Here is a 25021-nt window from a genome sequence, read left to right on the forward strand (position 1 = left end):
ACCATGGCTACATTTCTAGCTACTATTCCGTATATAGATATAAATCTGATAGAGTTCCAAGGTTAAGTACTCTTCATATTGGTGTTAAGCCTCTTCGGGACTACATACTCATCATATTTACTCATATCAAGTATGGACTTGCACTTGGAAGACTCTTGAACCCTTTCATCTCTTCTAACTACTATTCTTTTGCTTATTTGTCTTACCATCTTCATCTACATCTAATGTATACCATGTCGGACTCGATGAAAAGAAATCCCCCTGTCAATCAAGCTCTCACGACCATTCCCATTACACCTCTTCCCCGGCCCCGAGTCATAGATCAGTATCTTAAACCCATCTTTATCACATCTCCTACCCCAAAAGTTCTAGGACAGAACTTCCTAGATGCCCTTCCTGTTGAGATATTATTATCAATAGCAGATTTCCTCCCTCTCGAGGATATCTACTGCCTCTCCCTTTGCAACCATCGACTTCTCGCAATATTCAGAAACCGGACAAAACACCAACATTTGGAACGAAAAGTTCGGTTGTCTTTCTTACATCGCCTCGAACATGATCACCCACACTACTATGTTTGCGACAGCTGCCTTTCCCTTCACGATTTCAGCAATATATCAGAACCCTTGACGCTACCACCCTCACTGAGATATAGCTACCCGCCTCGCATTGACTGTCTGCCTTATATAGGTAGTTGTACATTTTATACCAAGAGCCCCTCTCATTATGCGCTTCACTTTTCTCATCTCCAGCTTGCCATGAGACGCTTCTACTGCGGTCCCGAATATGGGATTAGCACAGATGCACTATCCTACACCGAAGTAACATGTCACTATGTCCCGGGAGACCGTGTCGCCAGTCCAACCAAGTTATCCTCGTTTGATGCACAGATATCCCCCAACCCACCGAGTTTAATTCTGCGCTTTCAGCATATCATGTCTATGAGAAGCATAGCATCAACCGTCCACGATGAAGACTATGACGATGTGGACCAAGCGTATTTTGCGCTCTTCCAAATTTGCAAACACACATTAGAAACATTTTGGATGCAGTGCATCACTCGGAATAGTTACCGGTCCAAGTGTTCGAGGTGCGAATATTGCAACATCGACTACGATGTTCAAATCTTTGAAAATAGACCAGATGATCATGTCACTGCAGTTGTCACGAGTTGGATCAACCTGGGATCTGGTCTCAGCTCAGATGATCCCCGATGGAAATTTCACACGTTTGATTGTGTATGGGGGAAGGAGGAGGAAGAGGAGGAGGAGGAGGCTTTTCGCAAGGACTCGAGTCCTCGATTTGCGTTTGAAACCATTACTGATATCCCGCTTCGGGATTTGACTTCTCGCAATCTCTCCTACCTCAAGGACAAGAGATATCAAAGTGTGATGGCGCCAATCCATGGGAGTGTGCCTGCTTTCTGGGCTCTGTGGAATGGGGCAGCTATGCCTTCATCTTTGGTGGCATATTGACATCGTTTTGGTGGTGAATGAGATAGAACCCAGGTGGAAGAGAAAGAAAGACAGAAATACATGTAATAGTTGCTCGAAGATGTTCTGTGAATGATTCTAATTGTATCTTTATCACTTGACTAGCCTGTCGACTATCTTCTTACATATCCTTCACTTTAATGTAAACGCAGAGTCATTCTGATCGACCTAGTCCAGTATGGGTTATCTATCAGCTTTCAGTATCTTTATAACTTGACTAGCCTATCAACTATCTTACATATCTTTCACTTCAAACGCAGTCATGCTGATCCACCTATTCCAGTATACATGAACCCATGTCCTACAAAGCTATACTTGCAAAGTGCCAATCAAACCAGGGATGGTATTGGAGCCGATCAGCTCCTCTATAAGAATCGAAGTCTATAAAAAAAAAAGAACAAAAAAGCGAATGACCCAAAACTTCCAAAATTCCTCCAAATCCTTTTCCTTTTCCTCTTTTTCTCTTTCCCAATCCTTCCAATACACCAGGCCAGTAAACGCTATCGCTGAGAAATGCAGATGAAAGAATGACCACAGCTGAAACACACAAGAAAATATGGCTCACAGACAAAGACAGATAAACAAAGACAATAGGAAAAACACAGATCGTGGACTCGTTGAGAGGAGGATCTACCATGACAAAGCGAGAGTTGTCCAGGGATAGATCATATGCAAGGGGGTGAAAAAAAGAAAAAAAAATCAACAAAATAGGGGGTGTTGATGATAACGATAGTGACACTCAGTGAGCAGTTGTTGGGAAGAGAGAGTAAGATGGCGAGCGAGCCTTCCTCCTTGGGTTTCTAGGAGGAACAGGAGGGAGAGGAGCCTCGAATTTTATCGGCTGTGATTCGACTTCTGAAGTGGACTTGGCACGGTCATGAAGCGATACGGGAATATCCGTGCCCTCGAGACTCGTGCTGCTGCCATTCTGTCGGAGGTGTGCCTCGGCCAGACTCTTGGTCTGGCGGTGGTGGGAGGAAGACGCAGGGCGGGTGAGTGCCTCGCCGGCTGTCATGCGGTCTGTTGGCATGAGCTCACGGCTGCTGGACAAGCTGTAGATGAGCTCTGGGACGCTGGTTGTCGTGGAGACGGAGGAGCGATGCTTGCGCACGATAGAGGCTGCGCGTGAGAGCATCAGGCTCTCCTGTGAGTTGCATTTGCTTATCGGGGAGAAGCTGCTGCGTGGAGAGATGGGGCCCATCATGCCCTGCGAGAAGGGGAAGTGGCGGTCTGATTCGCCATCAGTCGTCATGTACTCCTCGTATAATGGTTCGTGGGAGAGAGGTTTGCCCATTGGGAGGATCGTGGAACTGACGGGATGGAAATAGTCTGCGCCCCGCGCGATGAACTCCTGATCAAAGTCTGTTGTTGAAGGGGTGGCGGCTGAGTGGGAGGGCATCGACTGGACCGGACTGGGAGCCAGGTCTGGGGTTGGTAGGGCGGAGGTGCTCAGTGGGCTCGGCTGGAGCTGTCGGGTTCTCGGGGAGAGCCAGGGACCCTCGCTGCAGGCTACGCCAACCTGAGGACGTGTTTCTTCCAGGGATGTGCGAGACCAATCGAAGTTAGAGGTGGACTCGGCTGCGTGCTCGTAGCAGTAATCGATGTCTGCGTCCCACGAGTCATACAATTCATCCTCCTGTGAGAATCGGTTTAGGTTGGCGATTGGCTCGGGTGGTGTGACTTCCACCTGGGCGCGAGGGGTGTCCTGAAGATGTTGAGGGAGAGTCGGCGAGCCAAGCGCCTCAGAGAACTTCCTAGAGAGCTCCTCGGCCACATAGATCGACAATGGAGCTTTGCGCTCGCTGGTGCTGGGTCTGGGTGACTGGGTATTGCGAGGTGGGCTGGTTTGAGAAGTTGAGCGAGAATGGGGGCCCACGCTGGACTGAGAACTGTCCCAATACCGGGTTCCTTCCTCTTCCTCGGGGACATCTTCCAGATCATAATGGCTGCTCATGGACGAGGCCCGGGGGCCATCATCTGTGGGTTCGGGACTGAAAAACCTGGTTGGCTGCGCTGATTGGAGACACTCGGGGTATGTCATCGCAGTGGACAAGCCCAGGATCTCGTCAATGGCACGGGGTGCGGGCTCACCAGTCTCAGGCGCTGGGTTCTCCGGCACAGTAGGAGGTGGGGGAGTGGTGGGGCAGGATCGGGGATATCTAGAGACTGGCCGCGAGAAGTTCTCATTGGCGCGCGATTCTCTGCGTGCGTGATGACGGTGTGGCTTGGGAGAAGCCGGCGGGCTTACGCTGGGCACATCCACCGTGGTGGCAGTTCCAAGCGAGTTTAGATCATCACTGGAGAAATTGCGGAAATGAATATCCTCGGCGCGGATACCTTTAAGATCGGTCTGGGGCCGTTGGGATGCTCGGATGGCGGAGAACTCAGTAACGAGGTCATTCTCGCGTGTTTGATCCAAAGATTGGAACTGCGAGGGATTGGTATGAGTCAAGTGGTGGAAGTCGAAAGGGTCAGAAATAATGCTTTTCAAGCGCTCGCCTATATCGATTCCCGGGGTCAATTGAGTCCACAATTTCAACTATCAAACAACTGAGTAGCCAGCACACTTACTGTGATCGGCATGGCGGGCGCGACGGCCAAACATCTCTCTCTCAGGCCGGGCCTTCTCACGATCGGCTTCATCTTCTTCATCTAGCGTGGCGACAATGTTGATCTTGCTACCCTGTCGGCGCAGGATGCGACTTCCCCGCGCCAAAAAGGAGCGGGATGGCTTGTCCTGCTTATCGGAGCGGAGTCCCAATGACGAGACAGCCCGCTCGTCAGAGGCAATTGAACTATCTGTCGAAGTCATAGAAGAACCCGGTGACCGCCGTGAAGAAGTTGAGGTGGTAGTATTGCTTCTTGACCGACCGCCAAAGACAGACAGACGCTTGGGGCTGTGAGCGTGGGCAGTGGACCTGGAACGGATATGTGCGGCATGTTCTGGGTACTCGTTGGACGAGTTCGTGGACGGACGGTCACTATCGTCGTTGTCCCAGGCTTTAGCCATGGTTGCAAAGGTCGACATGGTGGAAGTAAAGGAAAGAGGCTACACCATGATAAGATGAAATCTGGAGATCTCCGCTGTCTACTAAAAGAGCGAAAGTGGAAAGGAACGGTTCTCAAGTGGAACAGAGAGAGGTGCCGATGATAATAAATTAATATAATACTCGATGACGGGTGAAATACAAGACACGGAGTAGTGGAGCCGCGTTCAGGGGTATTTATGGTATTTACTTTTCCTTTTCCTTTTATTTTTTATTTTTTGGTTTTTTCCATTATTAGTATATGATGTTATCCATGGTTCTGATTCCTATGTTTTCGATATTTCGATTCCTTATTATTTGATCTATTTGTTATCTCTTTGTTTGAATTAGAACGGGCATTTACACTATGCACTCAGCCGGCTATCTATCATATTTCCCTTCCCAAAAATAAGAAAGTAAAGCAAATACAATATAAACAATATAAACACGGGATAACCAAAGGTACATCCCCATGCTAAAGAAATTCCCAGTGTCACGGAGCCGAATACCGTAGTGGGATATTCATCGAGCCAGGGGGTTGGTTCTGAACGTGCTGGGGGACCCGCGTGTGGGGAAGAAAAGTAAAAGAAACTATTCCTTTCTTAGCAAGTATCCGCGGTCCGATACGCCCCGTTTTGGTTATTTTATTTCTTTACCAAGGTTCATTTTTACCCATCCCAAGGTTCAAAAAGGTTTTACCGTTAGCTTTGACCCGTGGACACGGGATGCAATATACGCGATCTCTATAGATTTCTTACTCCGAGTACTTACGATAATACTCCGTACTCGTGCATATTATCCTAGTATATACAAGTTAATACTATTGGGCAAAATATTCAATTGAATATCCAATGATAATATTGAAATTCCAATTCCTTACATCTGTACCAAGGTAGGGTGAGGAGCCCAGACTTCCGTGTGGAGAGACAAGCCCTTATCACGATAAGTTGGGGGCGCACAGTCTTTCATCTACAACATTGTATATACCTAGATAGCTTTTTTTTGTTTTTCTTTGTGGGAAATGTATTCTCTTTCTAATCTTTGCCTTGCATGAGGCCTGAAACCTATAAACGCCTCTTCCCTTCCCCGCGTCGTATAGCGGAGCCTCGGTTCAACGGTTTTAATCACTAAAGGATCCGGCCCTAAAAGTGATTCTTGAAAAATTATAGGGCTTGGGAGAACCTGACAGATCGCAATCTACGGGATCCAATAGTGGGGTTTCATAATAACATTGTATTACATTATGGTATTATAGCCTAGGTATACACGTGCTATAGTATATTATCGGCATTTCTCTTGAACTCATCTAATCCCTGTGAGAAAAAAGAGTGGGCAAGGGTCTCCATGCGAGTTTGTTCCTGTGATCATACCTAGCTGTAGGGGCTGTCCACTAAAGTCAAGCTTCGGGGACTCCCGGTTCCCCCCCATATGCAAATTCGAAGCGAACTTCATATTTGTTTTAACTTAAGTAAAACATACACTTCATACTGCCTCGGGGATGCAAGATCGAAGCTGAAGAATGTGACTATCCGGGAATCACCGCTTCCTTACATCTCGGGGAGTTGCATTGTCTCAGGGCGGGGTATATTGTGCCTGGTATGTGCATATTACCCTGGACGTACTATGTAGTACATAGAATTAGTTGCACATTACTTTTTACTGTGACCTCGCATATTCTAATATTTACTTAGTCTACATCGGCAGCTTCCTATCTTGTGAAGTGGACACACCTCTTAACATTCGAAACAAGAAGAAAATCCAAAAAAAAAGGTTCTTTCTATTTCAGAGTCCAATATACCGCTAGTCAGAATGTGTATTGGATTGTAAAGTGGACTCCTGACGATCTTGTTGCCTAGAACATGTTATGAGACAGTGTTCTTATTGTACCTGCGTGCTTCGTACCACATACCTCGTTCATATTCTTACTCTTTCGTACTCGGGGCCACATGCGTGTTTGAACTTTAAGATCTACCACATACAACATACCCCGAGGTTAATACACTACTATACCCTTCCAGAAGGTCCAACTAACACGTTCTCTATCTCCACCGGCCGTTCGCGTCCACGGTGATCGTCGTCGAGCACCGTGTCTGTTAATATTATAGGCCCAAGCGTTCCCGGTGTTGTTCCTTAGATCTGCGTCAGGAGTATGCCCCGAAATTGGAGTGCCGATTGTTAGATCTCTTTTTATTTTTGGAATTTTTACGAAGTACAAGATCGAATAGAGTAGGAGACTGGATTAAATTTTTTTTTTTTTACAAAAAAATAGATCAAGCCTTTAGATAAATTGAAAAGGTTAATAGTTATAGTATAGATATATAGGTAGGGAAGAGCCCTGGAGAATAGTAGGACAAGGTTTGAAAGGAGTTCTAGAAATGGAAGGATGAAACTTATTATTATGGTTAAGTTTGTTAATTCTGTCAACTCTCTGGTTCACCTATGAACACGTTCCTATTTTAGAGATCGACAGATCTAATATCCCCTGAGGCAGTTTGTTCCCGAGCTATGTATAACTCCGTTAAAATCAAATCTGTCTTCTTCCGCCATTTTCCCGTACCCTAACGGTCGCCTATCTGGGTAAAGTACATATGTAGAAGCCCGTTGGGACTATTTACTAGGAGAATAGATTTATCCCCTGTAGGATAGGGGTTCATATCTGCGATATTACCCCGTACTGAGGCTGAACCTATCAGCCTTCAATTGGAGATAAACGCGCTTGTGTTAAAATGCTACTTCGTATGTACGATCCAGGGTCCTGATGTAACCTAGCATTGTTAGACTTTAAGGTGCGTAATAGGGCATATCAGGGATTAGGTGTGTTGGTGATACTCCATGCAGGGGACTCCTTTCACGTTGCAAAGGAAATTTTGTGATACATGAGACTACCAAGGTTGAGCTCTTCGGAATAACCAAATAGCGGGCAAACATATGATAGACTATTGAAATAGCTATTCTTGCTTTGTCTACTCCGCACTCTGTGCTCCGTGTGGAGTACGGAGTTCATATTCAAAGTCTCGAATGCGGCAATATTGAAGCCTAGACTTTCGATTTCCAAGGATTAGATACGTCTATAGCGCTATTTATTTGTCATTCGAGTTCAGAATGAAGAAGTCCAATTCTTAATTGTCTTTGCTCTACGGAGTATGGATGATAGATTCATTCAAAAGTTGGCTATCAACCGGTGCTAAGAGCACTTGATAACACCAAATCTTTATCACTGGCGCTAACGCTGATCACGTCCTTATGGGGGACGGGGGCAACGAGAGTGTACTCCGTAACATATTTGTATATGTGTTCAAATTTCCCAGATTGGAGTTGTTGAGAACTGCTTGAGCTGGGGTCTGGTAGGTCCGTACTCAATTGTAGTAGTTTGATTCGAACTGTCCTTACCTGGACCTGTAGTGGATAGACAGACTAGAGACATCCTAGATGGCCAAGTCACCTAAAGTACGTATTGTATGGTACCTGATCTGAGCATGTTTGTGGCGTGGTAGCTGATATGCTCCAGGAACTTAGCGCCAGCTTGGACAATGTGGACATGGCCTCGATCTATGACACAGGCGTAGCTGGGGAGTGGATGTCCGTATTTCGGTGAAATCCTGCGAGCGCTCGATATATCCTTTTGCCTAAAACCAGGTTTTAACAGAAATCAAGCCTCTTTCACATCTAATATTTGAAAATACTAATAAGACAAGGCCAACAGCCCTAATCTTGGACCCTTAAGCTTAAAGAAAATAACGCCCGTGACCTACAATAGATTTAGCCGTGAGATTTGTTTGTAATTAGAGGAACCCAATTCCTTACAAAAGTACCAATCGCTCCTGGGTCCCACCGGGGCGTTAGGTAGTATCCATTTTCATGTCGATGGCATGATATGGTTCCTACCTACTATTCTATGTAGAAATATTATTGATCTGGAATAACTCTATGGAGTATCTGGGATTGTAAAAGTTCAATAAGGCAAATCTAAGATCCATATTCTATATTCTATATACTCTCTAACTAGATCAAAGATAGTACGGAGTCCTCCGCACTCCGAATAGCATAACCCTAATAAACGAGATAGCCCCCAATCCAACCATACTACTTCGTACACCTACTACCATATACAGTTACAAGCACTGCACTGACCAAGACATAACTGCTTGTTACGCCATATGGGTGACAGGGATTAATCCCACCACACAGATTGGGGGCTGCGCAAGCCTCGTCTTACATTTCCAAGCCATCTAAGAACGGACTAACAACGGAAATCCGAGTGGAGATTACGCCTGAGCAGATTCGTTCTACGGAATATGGAGTTACATCTATACAGATTAAAGGCATGTGCGTTTACGCTTGGGCCTGATTAATTTATTTTCCCCATCTTCCATTTCGAGTTTAGGCAGTGAAATGGTATTTCCCTGGATTTTTAGGTCTGTAAGAGCCGGTATTTGACCGTTCCCTGTGGCGTTTGCCAATTACCTGGGGAGTTTGTATCTCAATGGGTTTTGTTTGAACAATGCATTTCCTTTTTTTTTGCTAAATTACATTTGAAAGTCGAAAAAATGTATTGCAGTTGAGAGGCCCCTCAGACGGCTGGAAAGAAAAATAGAAAATAGAACGAATAGTAACAGAAAGAAAAGTAATGTGGCAATTCACTCCTGCATCTCCGTGTCCTCTGTAGTAGGCTTTGAAGGCTCCTCACCGAACAGTTCGTCGTCGTTATCTTCATTGCCAGACTTCTCAGCTTGCACTTCTTGTTGCACCTCTTCTTCCTCATCCTCGTCTTCGTCATCATCAGCAATACGACGTGCAGCATTGCCACGACGGCGCGGCGCAACTTCTTCAGCCGGCTCGTCGTCGCCAAACAGATCATCCTTGTCTTCACCAGCAGACCCAGCCGCCTCTTCATCATCAGAGTCAACAACCATCTCACTGCTCTTGTATTTGCCAGGCTTTTCAGACTTAGCAGCCTGGGCCTTCCCGCCCGATCGGCGTTCCAAACGGCGTCGCTTCTTGGGCGCCGCCTCGCCCTCACTCTCGGCCGCGCTGTGCGCAGCGTGGGCTTCATCTTCATCCGCGATGAAATCGTCCCCGCCCTTCTTCTTGCGCTTGCTAGTAGACTTCTTCTTGCGCTTGACACGTTCACCAGTCTCAGAATCCTGGGTCAATTCGGCTTCCTCGCGAGCGCGCTCATCTTCAGCGCGCTGCAAGGCATGTCGTTGCACCTCTTCGACCATTTGAGCGCGTTCCTCGGCAATGCGCTTCTTGCGCTCCATCTCGACCTCCTGGGCCTTGCGCAGCTCCTCTGCCCGGATCCGCGCGGCTTCTTCGCGGGCTTCACGGGCTTGCTGGAGTTTGGCCGCGTTCTTCTCTTCGTATTCTTTCTGGCTCTGCATGGCTCGGTCAAGCTGCTTGCTGATCGTGCGGCCCATGTTAGCTCGCTGCTCCAAGGCAGCGCTAGGGTAGGGCGGGTTCTTCTCCTTGGAAAGACGCTCGAAGGTTTCAATGGCTTCCTTGAGACCCTCTGCTGCCTCTTGGACATCCTGTAGTGTCTTCTGGGTAGGCTGCAGACCGTATGCGAGCGAAGCGATTTGGTTCTGCACGAAAGCAACGTTGAACTGAAGGTGCAGTTGATCTGGAGAGACGTCACGGGCGCGCGTAGCGTAGTCTAATGCCGTCTTCATTGCGGCCAAGTTTGCCTCCTGCTTGCCTCGCAGCCACCATACACGACCAAGACAAGCCAGGATTTGCACATCGCGTTGGCGATCCTTCGACAATGCGGCCTCATAGTGTTCGATTGACCGCGAGAATTGACGAAGCTCAGCGAAGACATGTCCCAGGTTGAGGTAGACGCTGGGGTCCTTCAGTGTATCACGGATCTTGGACAAGATTTGCACAGCAGAGCTGTGATCTTTCTTGTCGTCGATCAGGGCGATCGCAATACCCTGGGCCGCATATGCGTTCTTGGGGTCCAGTTGGAGAGCCTTGTCGAAGAACTCCACCGCACGCTGGTAAATCTTGCGACGCTTTTCCTTCTCTTGGTCTGTGTCGCGACGCATGTCACGAGCGGCCAGTAGATGCACATTGCCCATTCCAGTCAAAGCGTAGCGATCATGCTTGTCGTAGTACTGCAATGTGTGTTTGAAGTGACGTTGCTCGCTATCTTCAGCAAGGTTGGCGACACGTTTCTTCGCCTTGCTGAGATACCATCCGTAGAGTGACCGAACTTCCAGATTTGTGCTTTCCGCTTCGTAAAGCTTGCCAATCTTCTTAGGGCCCTCGTCTGTAGGGCTCTGGCGCAGGGCAATGTATGTGAGGCGTGCATTGGCTTCCGTGTAGTCAGCGTGACGCTCCAGAAGACCTTCGTAGACCTTCTTGGCTTCGTCCCACATATCAGCCGCCTCGTAAGTCCGTCCAAGGTTGTAGCTGATTGTGGTGACGAGCGCATCGGTATCGGTGCCATCCTCTCTTTCTTTGGATTGCACACAGGCGTTGAGTGCAGACTGGAACAAGCCACGAGCCAGAGCGATCTTCTCGTTTTGGTATAAGAAGCAGCCCATGTTGTTGAGGAGCTGCGGCGGGAGACTCTCCCTAAGAGCAGCGTTCAGCTTATCCTGGTCCTCGATATCAGGTCGAGCATCCTCAGGAATTTCAGCAATCTGAATCTGTTCCAGTTGGGTCAGGCACTGCATGCTCTTATCTGGAGCCGTGCCCTCGTAGAGACGGGAAAGGTAAACAAGGACCGACTCGTCGGGGGAGATATTTAGCTTTTCGTCCTTCCACATAGAGCGCACCGACTCAAGAAGAGTGATGGCTCGCTTTGCCTCAGTCGACTTGTCTTCCTTGCTGCCTGACTTTTGAGCAGCAAAGACTTCTTCTGCATGAATAGCAGCAAGGAGGGTCATTGCCTCCGGATTCTTCGATTGTTGAACAATCTTCTCTAGTCGGAATTTAGCACCGTCGAAGTCCTTATTGGTGATCTGCATTTGCACGGCGCCGAATTTGGCGGGAAGATAGCCCTTGTCGACACCACCGCGCGCTTGATCTGAACGGTTGTAGAACTCTGCAGCACGGGCATCGTCGCCTTCATAGTGCGACTTGCGACCAAGAAGATACCAGCCGTCACTGGCAATAGCCATAACATCTGTGTGTTCGATGGCTTTGCGTGCCAATGTCTCGACGGTGGGATATGATTTGCGGAGGAGGAAGTAGCTGGCAAACATGGAGCAGGTCATTGGGTACTCCTTGTCCAGCTTGAATGCCTTTTGGGTGTATTGAGTCATGGCTAATTTGTACATTGACCCAAACATGGGGTCGGTGGTGGCTCGGCGAGAGCTGTCGTGGAGGTAGTAAACTGCGAGAAGGACATTCGCAACCTTTGACTCGGGGTTCTGCATAACGATAGCTGTTAGTTACCTTTCGATAAAAACAAAACAAAGGGGATTTGACATACCAGAGACAATGATCTCTCCCAAGCTACCTTGGCTTGATCCTTGAAGCCCAGCTGCCACAAGCAGCATCCTAGACCAATACGAGGATCAGGGTCTGTGAGGTTAGGCATCTTGATCAGAGCCTTTTGGTATCCTTCGAGCGCATCTGCGTATCTTCCTAGCATGTAATGCGCGCGGGCACGTCCTAGAATAGCCATGATGTTCCGGCCGCCAAAGGCCTTGGATGACTCGTCGAAACATTTCAGGGCCTGTCGGAGGGACTCGACTCTTTCCGAGGTATCAATCGCACCAGGACGAACAGCACGGGGCGGGTATAGTGATGCACGGAGGAGACACAAGACACCACGCGCCAGGAAGAGGGGAGGATAGGCTGGGTTGAGTCGCGAAGCCTCGTTCAACGTCGACGTCGCGAGTTGGAGGTAGTGATCTTTGGTTTTGGCTTCTGAGTATAGTTCTCCCTCAGGTGCGACTCGAGGAGCATGTCGGCTCTTCAGCAGCAGCATCCAGCAGATCCAGCCTAGCAGGCCGAGTTTCTCCTTTGTCGCCCCGTGGGCGACGGAGGCCAGACCCTTGGTCAAGATGTCGATGGCATGGTCGATCTGCTTGCGCTTCGCATAGGCAAGCGCAATAATAACCCAGAAATTCTTGGCGGCTTTTTCGTTCTCCAAGAGGGTGCAAAGCTCAGTTGGGTCATCGGGGAGCTCGAGCAAGCTCACTTCGACTTCGCTGTCGAAGCTGGAAGCGGGAATGTCGATAGCATCGGGGATATCGGAAAAGCGCAGATTGCTCAACGGGCTCACTGAAGGTACAGTGTCACCATTCAGGCCATTGGTTTGGCCATTCTCAAGAGGCGCCATGGTGTGTCCGGGGATGGGAGGGATGAGGCCACTTTGCGAGTAGGTATGGGATTGTAGGAGCCTCAACTCATGATCAAGCGAGGCGGACCATCAAATAAATTTCAGTATTAGGACCAGTGAGGTTAGCAACCCCGGATTTGGAGAAAAACGCGAAAAAGTGACTTCTCGGAGACTAGCAGCGCGGCGACGAGAAGGTGAGAATTGAATGATTGGAGTGGCTGGGCTGCACCGCCACAGGCCGCCACACCGCATACAATAAGCAACAAGTGCATTCATTTCTAGACCTTATTGAATGATTACTTTTCAATTATTCAGAATAAAATAAAGCAAAATTAATGAGACTGGCGTTTACTAAATTTACTAAAGGAATATCTAAGTGTGGTATTCATATCACTGCAACCAGTTTGTTGCAAATTTGCAGAAGAAAGCAACGCCGATCAGAACCACAAAGATAAGACCAAGCTCACTCCAGTGATGTAGGCGAGCATAGGACTCGACATATCCAGCTGAAGCAGCAACCTGCTGGCCATCTACTGCATGATCGGCCTTGATCGAACCGGCCAATTCGGATGGGAAGCGGCCCGTTTCGAAGTACTCATCCATAAGTTGATCCTTCTCGGCCCAACGTGCTACCAGCCAGTCCTCAAACTCCTTCTGGTCGTCAAGAGGAATCTTTGAGACCTGGAAGCGTCTCCAATGCATGTTGACTGAGGTCGGCGGTCGTCCTTGCAGATATGTGGAGCGGAGAGTGAAGTATTTATCAGGATAGCTTCCCTTTCTATAGACAAATTTGTGAGTATTGTACCAGGGGGAAATAGGCACAGATAAGAAAAACATACGGTGGTCCTTCATAGGCTATGGTGCAGTCATACACCCAGTCTACAGTTCCTCTCAGCTGTTGAAGACAGAAGAACAGCCCTGTAGAACGCGGAAGAATCATGTGCTTAAATGAAGGCAGTCCCTGTTTTGTCCCCCAAACATCGCTGCGTCTCTTGGTATTGAGGGACAAGTTTGTGCCCTCGGGGAAGATTAGCAGCCACATGGGATCGTACTGCGGACGGGCTGAGTTGGAGCCGGTGTATACTGTCTTCAACTTCTCCAAACGATGTTGAAGTCTTGGCTTGTCGGACATCCACTTGCGAGCCATGAAGATAAAACCGTAGAACATCATGCCAGTGCCCACGACAGGGATATACTTAAGCGACTCTTTCAGAATGATGAAGATGCGGCCATGCATCTGGTTGGTATATGCAACCCACCAGAGATAGACCCAATCAGTGTAGACCTGGTGGTTCGAGATCAGGACGAGACGCTCCGGGAACCTGGTCTCCAGCAATCCATCTTTCGACAGGTGGATCTGCCCACGCACACTAGCATCACCACTAACCCGGACGAGCGTCGGAGAGCTCCATTGGGTGACGGCACTGAGAACCAGTCCAAAACATTGTTTTGTATATGCCATATACGAATAGTAGTAATATCTGTTGATCAGATACAGCGGGGCGCCGATTACTTGAGTCACACAGATCATCACAATACAGCAATCCACCCACGTTATCAGCAGAAGCGAGCGCAGCAGCTGCATGGGAATGCCATGTTTGAGACGGGGCTCGGAAGGTGGTTTGGTCGAGAGCTTCTGAAGCTCCCCAGGATCCTTGGCGGTCGGTGGCTTGCGCTGTCGAACCTCGGCAGGTTCCATGGTGGGGATTTGGAGATCCGGAGATCCCTATCTCTTTGGAGGGTGAGAACTGAGATAGAAAGTCAAGTATTAGACTGGAAGCTAGCGGATGCTTCTACAGCTGTATAGAGCCCACACGTAGAAATGGTGTGGGATTTGGAGATAGTGATGATCGACGGTGTGGGTTCAGAACGTAACAAAAGCTAGGCAGAAGCTATAAGATGAAATAATTTTCCATACCTTAGGAAGAAGAATGGGATTATAATAATAAAAAGTGTTGAATCAAAAAGGATAGGTGTTGGAGAAGCTGGACAAATTGGAGTGTTGGATAGTTGGAGGGGGAAATCAGGCGGATCTCGTGGATCCCCAAATGACGGTCACAGCCTCATAACGTCACCAACTTAAATTTCTTTACTTGACAACTCTCGTTCTTTGTGATTTGTCTGATATTGCTGTTTGGGGGACTTGCTCTATAAATTCAACTGTTGTGTCAGTTCATTACACCGCAGTTCCTTGGGCTGAAAGATGGCGTGTTGATGTGAGCTTCAACCAAACTCGAATCCTCCTGAGACTAGCTAACACACATGACCAGGGTCGATAGGCCTTCGATCATTCCAACATGCTATGCGCCATCCTCCGCAGGAGTCCCCGCCTCGCCTTGCGCCAGCATTTTTCCACGTCTCGACCACGTCACGAGATCAAAGATATTGGCTCTTTGTCTCAGCGCGTAATACCAAAATACCAAGGTGTGACCTGTTGCACCGGTCTTTTGTTTTGTTCGAAGGCTAATGGGTTCTCCTAGAATCTTGTGACGGAGAGCTCCTGTCTCTCCAGTGGCCAGCACCGCCGCGAAATATCTTCCTGGTGCGCAAAGACTGCGCTCCGGCGGTTACTGATTCTTTGATTGAATTCGTCAAGTAAGATCGAGACATGTTCATGAGAAGCAACTTGGCAGGCTGACATCTACGAGTCATGTTTCCTCTACATATCCATCTATCGCGGTGATTCTCGAGTCAAAGACCGCCGCCGAAGTACACTCGTCACTCTCTTTTCCCGTCTACTCGGTTTCTCTCGACGAGAAAACAACCGCCCTTCACGATAAAGTCGATCTCACGGTGACACTGGGCGGCGATGGCACGATCCTACATGCAGCGTCGGTCTTTGCGACCTGCTCAAATGTTCCACCTGTTCTATCCTTCAGCATGGGCACATTGGGCTTCTTGAGTGAATGGAAGTTCTCAGAGTTTAAGCGGGCTTTCCGAGAAGTCTACATGTCTGGAGCCGGGGCAGGGGATCGTACCCCTGTGTTAGAAGAACCCCCCGGTGCGGCACTCACCGAACAAGAAATTGAGATGGGGCCGACCGGGTGGTCCTCCGTCCGGGGCAAATCTATGGGCTCTACGCGCGGGGCTCGTATTCTAATGCGCAATCGGTTGAAAGTGGGACTGTTTAGCGCCGACGGAACCGAAACGACACCTATCCGAACCAAGACTGACCACGGCCAGGGGGTGTATGTGATGAATGAGCTCCTCATCCACCGTGGCAAGGAACCACACTTGGCTGTGGTAGATGTGTTTGTGGGTGGGCGGTTCCTGACGGAGGCTGTGGCAGATGGAATCATAATTTCCACGCCAACTGGAAGTACAGCCTACAGCCTAAGTAGCGGAGGTAGTATTGTGCATCCACTAGTCCCGTCGATCCTTTTGACGCCGATTTGCGCGCGTAGCCTCAGCTTCCGACCATTGGTTCTTCCTTCCAGTACCCCGATCACCCTGCGACTAAGCGAAAAGAATCGTGGACGAGAACTAGAAGTCAGTCTAGACGGAGTTCATTTAGGCCAAGGGATGGGTGTTGGTATGGAGGTCCGAGTTTGGAATGAGGAGATGCGGCATGGGAAGAATGAGTGGCAGGGTGGTGTACCTAGTGTGATGCGGAGAAGTATGGGATGTGAAGCTCATGAAGGATGGGTTGGTGGATTGAATGGATTATTGAAGTTCAATCATCCATTTGGAGAGGTATAATATAACATCTTATTTTTTTTTTTAATCTAATAAGAAATATAAGAAGCCCTGGAGATATACGAAGTACAACATGGGGCTGGGCTGGATCCCCTATGGACTAATCTGATTGGCCAAGACTTGTTTTCTGTAGATGAACTTCTAAAGTACTCTATCTCAGGGGAGACACCCCCTTTCTCTCTTTCTTCCTTTTACAACTCCCAACTTTGATTTGATATTTTTTTTTAACGTCTGATATTGCGTTGTTTTATTCTCGAGCATCCTCGCAGTGCGAGGACCGCTCTTGATTCCAAAGAAGAAGAAAAAAAGGTACATTCTACCCCTCCTTCGGTTTCCTCGATACGACCCTATCCCCTTTGTCTTGGGCAGTTCGTGTTCCGAACGATCTTGAACATAGTGACTAGTTCTTTGGATTTTTGCCCTGAATCTTAGTCGCTGATTTCTGTCTAGTAACGTTTGCTCGTCTCGAGAACCTCAGGAGGTCTCGGCGCATTCGTTTACATCCTTCCCCTCCCCCCCTGCGCCAGTCTGGAAATCCCTTGAACTATGACTTCCTATGGAAAGTATGTGACCGCACCTTTTGGCATCGAAATTGGTGATAATTCTTTTACTCACCCCCCAAAAAGCAACATGTATGCGCCGGAGCAGTTCATGAATCCGGGGCCTGCTCCCCGGCCCCCTACCGACCGACCTCCCAAGTTGACTCTACCCACCAACACGGCCACCTCCTTCGGTCAGATGAGCCTGGACTCTCCGATCACACCAGGCTCATCGTCTGCAAATCTCTCACTTTTCCCCAATACCAGCAGCCCTTCGCTGGGGATGTCTCGGAGTAATACCGGCCAAAATGGAATCTCGGTCATCAAAGAAGGCACCGTCCGTTGCAAAGAGGACAAGTTCCTGGCAACATGGAATACACGTTACTTGATTCTGCGCGAATATAGACTTGAGTTTTTGAAGAGTGATTCTGGCAAGGTAGTGATTACTTTCCCTTTGTCCTCGGTCACCGCTGTTGCTCGCTCCGAGGATTCCAAGATGGCCTTCGAGGTCACTCGCTTGGCCAACCCTAAGGATGCGGGCTCCAAAGCGGCACTCCTTGCCCGTGACCTACCCACCAAGACCATCACCTGCGAAGTCAAATCCGACGATGAAATCTATGAGTGGATCGACAAGATCTACGAGCGCTGCCCTGGGATGGGCGGTGTCAGTAACCCGACAAACTTCAGTCACCGTGTTCATGTCGGCTTTGACCCCAATACCGGCGCCTTTGTAGGTTTGCCTCCAGAGTGGGAGAAGCTTTTGACCTCCTCTGCTATCACGAAGGAAGACTACAAGAAGAACCCTCAGGCCGTCATCGAGGTTCTTGAATTCTACTCAGATATCAAGATGCGCGAGCAGAACCCGCAATACTACGCTGGAATAAACTCCCCGCCCAATGGTCAATCCAAGCCATATGGTAGTAGTGTTGGTAGTTCCATTGCACCACCACGCCCACCCCCACCCGGACCGATGCAGCGCCTTGATAGCGGTCAGTCGAAACAATCTGACGGTTCTATGCGCTCGGCGTCATCCTCAGTCGGACAGTCGGACCGTGCAGCAGATCACCAGCAGCAAGTCGAACGGATGAAGGAATTGGCCGACCAAGAGCGTCGCCGCGTGGAGGAGGAACGCCGCAACAAGGAGGAGCAGGATGCTTACAATGCATCCATCCCGAAGAGCCGCCCTACTATGGCTCAACAGGAGCTTGGTGGATATAGCGGCGATGAGCCGTCACAGAACAGCCGCTATCAACCAAGCCGCCCGGCCCCTCAGGCTCCAGGCTCTGCTGCTCGCCAGCAAGACCCTCGACAGCTCACCGCACAGCGCCCTGCCCCGGCGCCACCATCGCAGAGTCCCTACGGACAAAGCGCGCCTCGAGCACCGGGTGCTCCCCGAACTGATGACCGACAGGGCTCCCCAAGCTCCCGATACCCTCCCAATGACCCTCGGGCACCTGGCTCGGCCCATCGCCCTCAGCAAAACGGCTCCAAGGGACAGAATGGACCCCCTCCGACACGCCTGCCGGCCCCCGTTCAAGCTGTGAAGCCGCTGAACATTGCCAACAAGCAGAACGGGAACAAGCAGAATGTCCCGGATGGCGTTCGCCAAGCCGAAGCTGCTCTTACCAAGAAGGCAGATCAGCCGCGCCAGAAGGAGGTGCGCATGTCAGCCATGTCAGAGACTGAGGTCATGGAGCGTCTGAGGTCTGTGGTATCAAAGGACAACCCGAACGAGTCTTACAGCAAGCAGCGCAAGATTGGTCAGGGTGCATCTGGATCCGTGTATGTGGCACGGGTTAAGGAAAGCGCGCCATCAGGTGTCGCCCACGAGCTTTACCGGACATATGGCCCACGCTGCCAGGTGGCCATCAAGCAGATGGACCTGCGCAGTCAGCCCCGCAAGGAGTTGATCGTCAACGAGATTATTGTTATGAAGGACAGCCACCACCCGAATATCGTCAACTTCCTCGATTCGTTCTTGCAGGAATCAAGCAATGAGCTCTGGGTTGTGATGGAATTCATGGAGGGTGGCCCCTTGACTGATGTAATTGACAATAACCCTGTAATTTCTGAAGGTCAGATCGCAACTATTTGTGCCGAGGTATGCTGTCCCCCTCCAATGTTTGTTTTCATCCAATTACTAACGTTTTACCAACAGACTTGTAAGGGTCTGGCCCATCTGCACAACCAGAGCATCATCCACCGTGATATTAAGAGTGACAACGTCCTCCTCGACCGTGTTGGCCACGTCAAGATCACCGATTTCGGCTTCTGCGCCAGGCTGACCGAACACAAGAGCAAGCGCGCCACCATGGTCGGTACCCCTTACTGGATGGCACCCGAGGTCGTCAAACAGAAGGAGTATGGCCCGAAGGTCGACTGCTGGTCGCTGGGCATCATGGCCATCGAAATGATTGAGTCAGAGCCTCCCTACCTGAACGAAGAGCCCTTGAAGGCCCTCTACCTTATTGCCACCAACGGAACCCCCCGTCTCAAGAAGCCCGAGAAGCTCAGCAAGGAGCTTAAGGCTTTCTTGAGCGTCTGCCTGTGTGTCGATGTCCGCAGCCGTGCTTCCGCCGACGAGCTCCTCGCTCACGAATTCCTGCGAACTGGATGCAGCCTGGCTAGTCTGCCTGAGCTGCTTAGCTGGAAGAAGGCTACTGGCTAATAAATAACCGAGGTCTCCGTTCTACTCTTCACAACATCTGGGTCCTATTTACGCGTCTTCGTTTAGATGTCCATGTCCCATATCCATTCACAGGAACATACTCTCTTCCCGTGTGCTCTATTCCCGTCTCCTTCACTGCACTTTCACTGGAGATATCATTGTCGCTCTGCTCTCATTACGTATCATACACAACCCTGGGCGTGGATAATCTGGCGTTTGATCTTTGTTTTTTCTTTTTCCCCCTGTCCAACTTTTCGACGCTTGCACAAAACACATACCATGTTCCCCCCCTATGACGTTCACGATTCTGCAAATTGCACTGTATTATGTGCCCTTGCACAAAAGCGAAGAATAGTTTAAAATCCGATGTGACTTGACTCGATTTCTTTATCGAAAAGAATCGGCTGTGCACTATAGCAGGTGTATGCTTGAGCTCTTTGTGCCGTATTCGGGTACTCAGCCAGTCACCCAAATGGATATCAAAACAAATACATGTCTTCATACAACCTTACAAGGTCAATCCCGTAGCCAATAACCTTGGCTCGAATCTATACAGTTGGAATAGTTGGCTTCTTGTGCGGCTGGCCTTCGCGATATAGGGCTCAGGAGAATCTGAACGCCCAGTAGGGGTCATGTTGAAGACACAACTACGATGCCATTTTCCATGTCCTTTATCTTATATTCTTCGTATAGCAAGAGTAACACAAACATCAAATAGAATCTAATATATCATCGACAAGCGTAAAACTAACGTATAGCAATTCATACATGAAAAAGAAAATCAAGGCAACTCATTCCTCACAGCCCTCCCCAAACCCCCACAAGCCTCACCAAACAAAACTCCAATAAGGACACTCTCTCCCTCAGAAACCGTCCAACGTCCCGCATCAACTAGCCTCTGTTTCCAAACACTCTGCTCAGACGTAGAAAGATCCTTCCAAGCCTTCAACTTCTCTTCCTCAGACGCAGCCGCAGCAGTCTCGATAATCACGCTCTGCTCAGCATCATGTCCTGCGCCGCATCGCACGATAACAGAGAGGGACTGCGGCGCAACGGGTTCCAGATCAGCTGGCGCGGCGCCGGCACGGTGTACGCGGTCCAGGATTTCGCGGAGGGATTCGATCTGCGAGTCTGTGGGGACAATGGTCGCCACTGGGATATCGGTATCGCTTCCACGCGGCACGAGAAGTGTATCGAAATACGTTAGCTTATCCCGTGGGGGGAGAACGTATTCCCGTGCGATAGCTCCGCGGATGCTGTCTGGGAGCCATTCTGTGGCGCCGAGGATAGGCGGGGTTCCGCCACGGATCTCGGAGAAGGCGAGCATTGCCAGACAGATTGCCGATATGGAGAATAGTAGGATGATGATGCTGTAGACTAGTTCCCAGATCTCGGCGGGGCCTGGGGTGACGAGGACGTAGCGTGGGGTGCGGGAGGAGGTTGGGAAGGGGGATAGTGGGAATGTGTGCACAACGACTGTGTTGCCCATGCTGACAGAGGCAAGCTTTATGTTCTGCGGGCCGACGTCTGGGGTTACAGGGTGCGCGGGCGCGATGAAGGTTGAGAAGGTGAGTTTTGTCATTGAGAAGGGGTGCACATCGCGGAGGGTTGTGTAGGGACGGAAGTTGCTGTAGCCGCGGTTTGGTCCGTATTCGAGGGTGAATAGAGGGATGGAGTTGTCGCTGCCGCTAACTGCGATGACGGTTTGTTGTTGGCCTTGCGGGTTTGTTCCGAGCTGGCAAATATCAAGCCCTAGGCCGATCTTCACAGTTCGAGGGAGCTTGCGACGTCGTAGAATTTTGGACTTGCTTGATTTGGTGCTGGGGAGTTGAATGAGGACGAGTTCACTACCACCACGGTTTGGGGCGTTTTGGAGGAGGAGCAGGGTCTTGGGCGAGAGGAATCGCAGCGCGCGGACCTTGGGACGTGCCGTGCGGACCCCGCTAGCGGGCAGAGGAATGGTATAAACGGAGTGGACGTCGGGGGAGCTGTTGGAGCGGCTAGAGGACGAGATCTCGCCAGCCATGACGTCTGCGCCGTTGGTGTATGCCACAAGGAACTGGCCGTGCGCATCGTCGGTCTTTTCCAAGTCGTGTTCGAGGCTAACAAAGTCCAAATCCTCGGCCTCTTCATTACCGCCTAATTGGATGCGCCCAATTACATCCTTCTCGCTGGGCGTCTCTGTTGCGCGGAAGAACACAATCTCACCGGATGGTGCTAGTCCAGTCGCAACAGCTCCGATTCGAGTGTGTTTCGCATTGCCATCCTTCCCTTTCGGCCACGGCGAGAGTCTTGTCACTCGCTGATATGTATCTGAGGAGCCTGAACCATTCTTCGTTCGGAAGAGTGATGCTTGTGATAAAGCTCTAGCCTTTCCGGGAATAACCTCTTCCTCGGACTTGGTGTCCTTTTTCGCCTTCCCGCTATCTTCGGCGGTGGTCTTTTGCGGCACCTCAAACCGGAACGCGCGAAGATGTTGATTGTTATTCTTTTTCTGTTGTTCCACGGAGCTATTTATACCGGCAAGAGCAACAAGTGAGCCTGCCTCGTCGCCAGCCAGCGGGGCCGCAGCCAGCGACGTTACCGAGTCTTCATCGCGCGATAGGTTCAATTCAACAGCCTCAGTAATCTCGTTGCGGCATGAGGTGTCGAGCAGAGACTATATAGAGAACAACAATTAGCATTTTCACGTCAAAAGGGAGTCTCGAAATGGTGCCACTTGCGATTTTGTTGCCAACTCCGCTACGCCCCTCGCCGCCTCCGCCACCAACTAAGAGTCGACCGTTGTCGCGTGGGTCAAAGTCCGCAGCGAAGAGCGGACACGAGAGTGTCAATTTGGCAGAGTGTACTGTGGGTGCCATTGTGGTTGACAAAGTAGGGTGGAAAGAGGACAGATGACGGAGGTGCCCCGGATTCTTGGCTTGGCCCGATCTGGGCTGGGCATGCCGCGCCTGGTTAGCGTGATGAAAACTATATTATATAGATCTACAATTGAACTTGTTGTATTTTAGTCGATATGTGAAGAAATAAGAAAGGAGAAAAAAAAGTGAATAGTATTTTATAATGCAGTCTGCGCATTCTAAGCCTCGATTTCCTGGGAAGTGAACTCGGGCAGGCGCTTGCGGATATCCTCCCATGTCTCGTCACCCTCAACAAGCGAATTGACAGCCTGAAGGATCTCGTCCTCGCTAGCACGGACCTGTTTGGTGGTATCACGGTCACGCAGGGTGAAAGTGTTGTCCTGAACGGACTGGAAATCCACAGTAATACCGAAGGGTGTGCCCAACTCGTCGTTACGGGAGTAACGCTTGCCGATACTCGCGGAAGAGTCATCGACACGGTTGGAGACACCAGCCTTGCGCAGCTTCGAAGTCAGACGCTGGGTCAGAGGCTTGAAGGAGGCGTGCGTGGAGAGGGGAACCAGCAAGACCTTTGTGGGGGCAACAGCAGGAGGGAAAGAAAGGACCTAAAGAGTATCGTCAGTACCAGCGCTCACGGCAAAAAATCACAAAAGGGAAGACTTACACCACGAGTCTCATCACCGGCGCGGGACCAGTAGGAGTGCTCAATCATACTGTACAGAATACGTCCAATACCGAAGGAAGGTTCAATCACGTTGGGAGTGTACTCGCGGACGTTCTCAACACGAGTACGCTTCTCAATCTTGATCAAGTCCTTCTCGATCTCGACCTTGCCAGATCCAACACCCTCAACATCGACCTCAATCTTGCCATCCTTCTCGAGGTCAAGAGACAGCTTTTCGCGCAGCTCCTGGGACAGAGCTTCGATAGCTGCCTCGACAGTCTTGGCGTCCTTCTTGAATCGGGGACCAAACTTCTTCTTCTCGAGGTCAATCTGGTACTCCTCAATACGCAGAGGCTCAGTACGGGCCTGGCGCACCACGAGAGGGGCACCGGTCTTTTCCTTGTGGACAGTCAGATCGTAGGCGGAGCGGTCAGCACAGCCGACACACTCGATCCAGCCGTAGCTGGTCTGCAACTCGGCATCCCAGCAGTCAGTAGCGTAGTGAGCCATCTCATTGGCCATGTGCTGACGGAAGCGCAGCTTGGCGGGGTCAACACCCAGCTTCAACAGGAAGGACTGAATGCGAGCCAAGAAGTAGCCCAGGGTCTCGTTATCGACCAGTCCGGTCTCAACGGCCTTGCCGATGGTCATCTTGGTCAGCTTGGTGCTTCCGGACAGCTGCACGTTGCGGTCGAGCAAGGACAGCTCAGTATCCTTGACCTCATCGAAGCGAGCGTGCTTCTTGCCGCCCTCTGGGTCAACGTAGTGCTCAATCTCGGCCATAAGGAACTCGCGCACACGCAGGAGACCCGCACGTGGGGAAATCTCGTTACGGAATGACTTGCCAATGGAGGCAGAGGCGAACGGCATCGACTGCTGGTTGAACTCCAGAAGCTTAGCGAAGTTCAAGAATTGACCCTGGGCGGTCTCGGGACGCAGGTATCCAGGCATGTTGGCGCTGGGGCCAATAGAGGTCTGGAACATGAGGTTGAAGGAGACCGGAGGCAGCACCTCGCCGCCGGTGACGGGATTGCGAATGTCATGCTTCTTGATGAGCTGCTCTAACTCGGGGCCACCGTAGTTGTCAATCTGTGCGAGGGTCTCCTCGTACTCCTTGACAAGGGCATCATCCAGCTTCTTAGCCTCAGTGCCCTTGGCCTTTCTCTTCTTCTTGGCCTCCTTCTCCTCATCCACCACAACTGTCTGACCACGGGCCTGCTTGTCTCCCTTGAGGCGGGCCTCGAGCACTTCCTCAACCAAGTGGTCGGCACGGAAGATCTCGCCAGTCTTAGGGTCCTTGCACATCCAGTCGGCAAACTTGTCGACGTGCCCACTGGTCTTGAGGATCTCGTGGGGGGTCAACATGGTGGTATCGACCTCGAGCATGTCCTCCTCGAGCACGAAGTGCTTGCGCCACAAGTCGGTCATGTTGGCGATCAGGGCGGTTCCCGGTGGGCCATAGTCATAAAGACCAGAGACACCACCATAAATTTCGAAGGAGGGGGTGTAGAACATGCGGCGGCGGAGCATGGAGTCCAGCACCGTCCGGTCAATGGACTGGCCAGTCTTGGTGTTGACGGTGGCCATCTTGGCGTTTCGTTTCGAGGTCTTCGGGGGAGAGGTGTAGGTCCTAAACTGATTCCGAAAGAAAGACGGAGGGGAAAGAAAAGAGCGGGGGGGAAATCGCAGACGCGGCAATTGAGTCATCCACTATGCAGCCCCTCAGACACCACCGAGAGGATAAAGGACAGGGGGGTATAGTACGCTAGAGAGCAACCAAT

General features: G+C 50.3%; 8 protein-coding genes across 8 annotated transcripts; 3 read left to right on the forward strand and 5 right to left on the reverse strand.

The window, feature by feature from the left end:
* Nucleotides 1-758: 758 nt before the first annotated feature.
* Nucleotides 759-1475, forward strand: PGRI_086760 (uncharacterized protein; the record flags this gene model as incomplete). Its single annotated transcript, XM_040796390.1, has 1 exon — nt 759-1475. The coding sequence occupies one exon, from the start codon at nt 759-761 to the stop codon at nt 1473-1475; it is 717 nt and encodes a 238-aa protein (XP_040650928.1).
* Nucleotides 1476-2232: 757 nt separating this feature from the next.
* Nucleotides 2233-4521, reverse strand: PGRI_086770 (uncharacterized protein; the record flags this gene model as incomplete). The annotated part of the gene is made up of 2 exons (XM_040796391.1): nt 2233-3992; nt 4065-4521. The coding sequence occupies 2 exons, from the start codon at nt 4519-4521 to the stop codon at nt 2233-2235; spliced, it is 2217 nt and encodes a 738-aa protein (XP_040650929.1).
* A 4635-nt stretch (nt 4522-9156) lies between these two features.
* Nucleotides 9157-12812, reverse strand: PGRI_086780 (putative RNA polymerase II transcription elongation factor (Ctr9); the record flags this gene model as incomplete). The annotated part of the gene is made up of 2 exons (XM_040796392.1): nt 9157-11895; nt 11958-12812. 2 exons carry the CDS (start codon nt 12810-12812, stop codon nt 9157-9159), a joined length of 3594 nt encoding a protein of 1197 aa, XP_040650930.1.
* A 390-nt stretch (nt 12813-13202) lies between these two features.
* Nucleotides 13203-14511, reverse strand: PGRI_086790 (lysophospholipid acyltransferase family protein; the record flags this gene model as incomplete). The annotated part of the gene is made up of 2 exons (XM_040796393.1): nt 13203-13590; nt 13652-14511. The coding sequence occupies 2 exons, from the start codon at nt 14509-14511 to the stop codon at nt 13203-13205; spliced, it is 1248 nt and encodes a 415-aa protein (XP_040650931.1).
* A 598-nt stretch (nt 14512-15109) lies between these two features.
* PGRI_086800 (NADH kinase POS5) lies at nt 15110-16511 on the forward strand (the record flags this gene model as incomplete). Its single annotated transcript, XM_040796394.1, has 3 exons — nt 15110-15236; nt 15293-15407; nt 15461-16511. 3 exons carry the CDS (start codon nt 15110-15112, stop codon nt 16509-16511), a joined length of 1293 nt encoding a protein of 430 aa, XP_040650932.1.
* Nucleotides 16512-17138: 627 nt separating this feature from the next.
* Nucleotides 17139-19715, forward strand: PGRI_086810 (serine/threonine protein kinase CLA4; the record flags this gene model as incomplete). The annotated part of the gene is made up of 2 exons (XM_040796395.1): nt 17139-19148; nt 19206-19715. The coding sequence occupies 2 exons, from the start codon at nt 17139-17141 to the stop codon at nt 19713-19715; spliced, it is 2520 nt and encodes an 839-aa protein (XP_040650933.1).
* A 781-nt stretch (nt 19716-20496) lies between these two features.
* Nucleotides 20497-22576, reverse strand: PGRI_086820 (uncharacterized protein; the record flags this gene model as incomplete). Its single annotated transcript, XM_040796396.1, has 2 exons — nt 20497-22374; nt 22454-22576. The coding sequence occupies 2 exons, from the start codon at nt 22574-22576 to the stop codon at nt 20497-20499; spliced, it is 2001 nt and encodes a 666-aa protein (XP_040650934.1).
* A 218-nt stretch (nt 22577-22794) lies between these two features.
* On the reverse strand, nt 22795-24827 carry PGRI_086830 (glycine--tRNA ligase; the record flags this gene model as incomplete). The annotated part of the gene is made up of 2 exons (XM_040796397.1): nt 22795-23181; nt 23241-24827. 2 exons carry the CDS (start codon nt 24825-24827, stop codon nt 22795-22797), a joined length of 1974 nt encoding a protein of 657 aa, XP_040650935.1.
* Nucleotides 24828-25021: the final 194 nt, after the last annotated feature.

Source organism: Penicillium griseofulvum (assembly GCF_001561935.1).
Source record: "Penicillium griseofulvum strain PG3 chromosome Unknown contig_11, whole genome shotgun sequence".
NCBI lineage: Eukaryota > Fungi > Ascomycota > Eurotiomycetes > Eurotiales > Aspergillaceae > Penicillium > Penicillium griseofulvum.